This window comes from Cryptomeria japonica, chromosome 7 (genome assembly GCF_030272615.1).
Source record: "Cryptomeria japonica chromosome 7, Sugi_1.0, whole genome shotgun sequence".
NCBI classification, from domain to species: Eukaryota; Viridiplantae; Streptophyta; class Pinopsida; order Cupressales; family Cupressaceae; genus Cryptomeria; species Cryptomeria japonica.
The window spans coordinates 518,511,136-518,515,898 of record NC_081411.1 but is presented as its reverse complement, the minus strand read 5'-3'; the positions used below and the strand labels follow the sequence as shown (position 1 = coordinate 518,515,898).

Below are 4,763 nucleotides of genomic sequence, written 5' to 3'. Positions count from 1 at the left end.
TTTGCTCCCCCATTTCCATGCACATACCTAGCCATGGTTTAAATTTTATAGAAATAAGTTTTTCTCACCATTTCAATATGGTATAAGAGCATTGTTTTGATATGTGAGAGTGATGATGTGGAGCAATGTATTTCAATGACGACATTTCAAATCCCATGAGAATTCAAATTATTTTATTGGGCATTTAAATCATATTGGCTGTTAAAAATAGTTTTGTTGAAGTTTAATCATTTGCGGGTATCTAAAATTATTGTTTTGGTATTCCAAATTGATGCTAGGACATTAAACATATTGTTTGGGAGTTTTAAGCACCAATGGACATTTAAAATATTCCGTTGGGTGTTCAAACTCATGCAGCTGCAAGATTCACAATAGCATAAAATTCTCATTCTACAACAAAATTTAAAAATTAATATGCTTTGAAAAGCTATTGAAGAGGAGAACAAAACCTATAGATTTTTTGACAATACTACCAATATTTAATGAGCAGTTTGATGTGAAAAAGAGAGAAGCAAAATAATAGCATGCATGCTATACATAGTTTGGTGTGTAGATATTTCTTTATTTTTTGATTTTGTAATTGGAGTGATACAAAAAAAGTTGTTATAAGGTTAATTTGGTTATATTATGTAAATCACAGTAAGGATGTATTATCAATTGAAATCAACACACAATTTTTCACTTTTGTAGATGGCCATATAATACAAGATTGCTTTGCATAATGTCCATATTCTCTGGGCTAACCATCTTACACCTAATAGAGATTTCAAATTTACGTGCTTGTATTGTTGGAGAATTCAATGAGACATCAAATTGACAATGCTAAATAAAATCATGTAAATTGAACAAAACAAGTGGATGGGTAAGCGGGACTTAAATTGCATGAATGTGCCAACATAAATGAAGAAATAAAGAAATTCATATTAGAAAAAATTAGGACTGGAATGTGGTCAAATAAGATTCGTTGGAAAAAAGCTCATTATGTCAAAGAGTTCAACTCCACGTGGGAACATGATGAAAAAGATTATTTGAGGGTCATAATCAAAGGTAAAGCTAGACTTTTAGTGGCACATTTGAGAACTTGTTCACACCATCTTAGGTGTGAGACATACAGATGGACTGTCTTGAAAGAAAAATGGGATGATAGAATTTGCATTTTCTACAACAGAAGGGTGGTTGAAACCAAATGACACTTTATCATGGATTGTGTTGTTTATGAAGACATTTGTACATTCAATATAAAATTGACTTGGAGGTTAGTAGTTTAAATGAGGTATTTGAGGAGGTGAGGCTTCACAACCCTGCTGACTACTTGATTAAGATTCACAATAGAGGAGTCGACATCAAAAAAGAACTTGAAAATTGTTAGAGGTTTCGACTCTTGATTCTTTAGACTACTGATCTCGTGGACATTACTGAAATTCCTTCAATTCAATTCAATGTTGGAATTCAATTCAATGTTGGAGGTATTAGAAACACAAGATCTATCATCATCTTAAATTATTTTCCCACTGAAAAAAATGACACTACATGAGAAACAACACCAATTTATGATATGTTCAGGTGTGATAAATATTAATAGCATGATCGAGTTCCAACAATTTCATGTTTGTTTTTATGGAATATCTTGCAGACATCTCATATTTGTTTTTGTGTAGCATCACATCAAATACAGCAATGCGCAGTGAATCATTTATAAAAGACATTTCTGTACCGCAATGATTTGTTGTATCAAAGCCATTTCTGTACCGTATGCTTTGTTTGCTGCCCTCATATAAAGCTATCTATAGTGGGTCTGAATGCCCCCCTTTCTCTCTCTCTCGATGCCACGCGTAAGGTATCTTCATATATAAGTCGAAGATGATGTTTTTATGTCTAACCATAATTCTTAAACGACAAGCTAACTATTTCTCATCCACGCAATCATGGATAAGAAAGCAATCGCCTAATTCAAATCTTCATGTCTTCTTCTCTTCCCCTCAACCATGTAAAAATAAATGAAGTTCTGGCTCTACGAAATGTCGGTGGTCAAACATAATCATTTACATGTACATTCATCAACTGGCATTTACATATTCTACATCGGTGGAGCTCTGGATATAATCATCCTCACTCAGGAAAGGACGCATTTGAAGTCTTGGCTGGACGAAAAGGAAAGAACCAGAAAAAAATGAGCCTTGTCAAAGGAAACACCAATCTTAACACCTTAACAAGCACCGAAGGTCAATCTTGGTAAGCTATTCAATTACGATTCCTGTCTTTCAATCTTTCATAATATTTCTTTGTGTTGATTATCAGTCCTAGCTGCAAGCTTTCCAAACAAGGTATAACTCTTATAGGTGTGTGGCAACAAAGCTACAAAGCGACATGATAGTAGAGGTTGATGGTGTGCTCTTTCATCTTCATAAGGTAATTTCGTTTAGATTTTATGCTTTGTATTATGTTGTTATGTTGTTCTATGAGTTGTTTATTGATTTGTATTCAAAAGATTGTTTCTTAAATCAATTGAGTTATTTTGTTTCTGAAGGACAGCCATGATATTTTGTTTCTGAAGGAGAGCCATGATATTTTGTTTCTGAAGGACAGCCATGATATTTTGTTTCTGAAGGAGAGCCATGATTGATCACTGAGTGTGATCTAGATTTAAAAAATATAAAATTAATTTCAGAAACAATCTTTTTGAATACTTCATGAACTTTGTAAACATCATGCCAAATAAATTACATATTTCTCATATGTGATAAAGAATAGTTCGAATTTAACAACTTGATTTAATATTCCACAGTGAGATACATACAGATATGTTAATGTGCAATTTGTTTTGTATAGAACCTTACATAGATTTGAATTGATAGAAGACATGCCATCTTTTATAACCTTTTGTTTTTAGTTGGTTCTTTCTTTTGGAGCTTTGTTTTTGGTTGTTGCTGCTTGGGTTAGTGATGAAGGTAACATTAAAAGTGTTTCTTTTATGATTAAGAAGTTCCCATTACTGTCGAAGAGTGGTCGACTGAACAAGCTTGTATTCGAAGCCCGAGACACGGAGAACGAGTACATAAAGCTGGAGGAGTTCCCAGGAGGAGCAAAATCATTTGAATTAGCAGCAAAGTTCTGTTATGGATCGATTCCGCTTCACATGAGTGCATCCAATGTGGCGGCGCTTCGGTGTGCGGCGGAGTATCTGGAAATGAGTGAGGATTTGGGACAGGGGAACCTCATCTCCCAAACAGAAGAGTTTCTGAGCTATGTAGTATTGGTCTCATGGCTGGATTCCATCACCGTCCTTAGGAGCTGCGCCCACCTTTCTCCCTGGGCTGAAGATCTGCACATTGTGCAGCGATGCGTGGAATCCATTGCATGGAAAGCAAGCACAGATCCCACTCTCATTACGTGGTCATTCACTAGTACTATCAGTGCCCACCAGCAATACACGCCCCATACTCCTCTGAAATGTAAACTAGATCTCCAAGGGCAGGTTCCCAATTCTAAAACCATCCAAAGTGCAGAGGAAATATATGTGAATGAGAGCACCGATTCGACAGAAAATGGGCAAGCGGAAATCGAGGAGCTTAGGTGGGAATTGGGCAATCTTAAGAGATTTTGCGAGAGTATAGAGCAGCAGTTGGGAAATATTCGGAGGCCCTCTGTGTGGAGGTTCCCTTGGAACAAACACAAAACATCATTCTGTGCACGCAGTAATAATGTGACACCGTTGACTAGTCCTCATCCGGAAGGTCGAACATGGAATCCTGTGAAATGGCGAAGGAATTCAATATGAATTGTTTTCTTCCAGGATGCATTCATTCGTTTTCATTTCGAGGGCAGGACAACTGAACCAATAGGTTTACATGCAAAGCATCCATAGATTGTACTTATATATTGTATGGAAAGTAGGTGCGTTATGGTAGACATATAGATTGACCTATGTGAAGAAAAGGGAAAAATTTAATAACCCTAGGTTTTTTTTTAACTCAGATTTATTCTAGTAGAGTTGGAAAGAGGTATTTAGGTCTTTCACAATTGGTTTCAAGCGTTATGGTAGACATATAGATTGTACCTATGTGAAGAAAAGGGAAAAATTTAATAACCCTAGGTTTTTTTTTAACTCAGATTTATTCTAGTAGAGTTGGAAAGAGGTATTTAGGTCTTTCACAATTGGTTTTTATAGGTTTGAAGGAAAGTGTCATCATGGTGGTTGTGTACAAACTCATCAAATATTTGTATTTTGTGCTGTGACAAGTAGCCTTTATAAATATCATTTAGAAGCTATACGTGACTCTAAAACTCATAGTAAGTCATTATGATCATCTATATTTACAAATAATTTTGAATCTTATGCCCATGTTTAGAAACTCATCTTGCTTACAACTCATTATATCATCTTCAGTTAGATGGATAGACTAAAATAATTAACAAAAAGCTCTTGGAGGGTTATATCTAATTGTTTTCTTTATATAAGCAAGAAATATGAGTGCAGTGGCTACCACAAGTAGGATGGTTGTATAACACTTATTTTCACACTTATCTAAAATATCTCTTTTTTCAACAATATATAGGTACTATCCACCATCCATGAACTCAATTATGGGAACACTTGATTGTTAGAGTAATTGTTGAACACATTTTAATACCAACAAGAGGCACTCTCTAGTCTCAAGGAGAACTTAGCATCGATACACAATAGAATGAATCATAAAGATTATCAAAGCTATAGCCAATTTTTTTTTGAAGAGATATGACCTTTGTTCTATAACAATCATACA

The 4,763-nt window shown here is 35.0% G+C and overlaps 1 protein-coding gene across 4 annotated transcripts; it reads left to right on the top strand.

Moving 5' to 3' along the window:
* The first annotated feature begins 1,961 nt into the window (after positions 1–1,961).
* Positions 1,962–4,260, top strand: LOC131061678 (root phototropism protein 3). Of its 4 annotated transcripts, none has more exons than XM_057995498.1 (3): positions 1,962–2,232; positions 2,356–2,409; positions 2,984–4,260. In XM_057995498.1, the coding sequence occupies exons 2-3, from the start codon at positions 2,368–2,370 to the stop codon at positions 3,776–3,778; spliced, it is 837 nt and encodes a 278-aa protein (XP_057851481.1). In that variant the 5' UTR covers positions 1,962–2,232; positions 2,356–2,367; the 3' UTR covers positions 3,779–4,260. The 4 variants fall into 4 exon arrangements, with proteins under 4 accessions (XP_057851481.1, XP_057851480.1, XP_057851479.1 ...); XM_057995497.1 differs by having other exon boundaries at positions 2,981–4,260; XM_057995496.1 differs by having other exon boundaries at positions 2,340–2,409.
* The last annotated feature ends 503 nt before the right edge of the window (positions 4,261–4,763 follow it).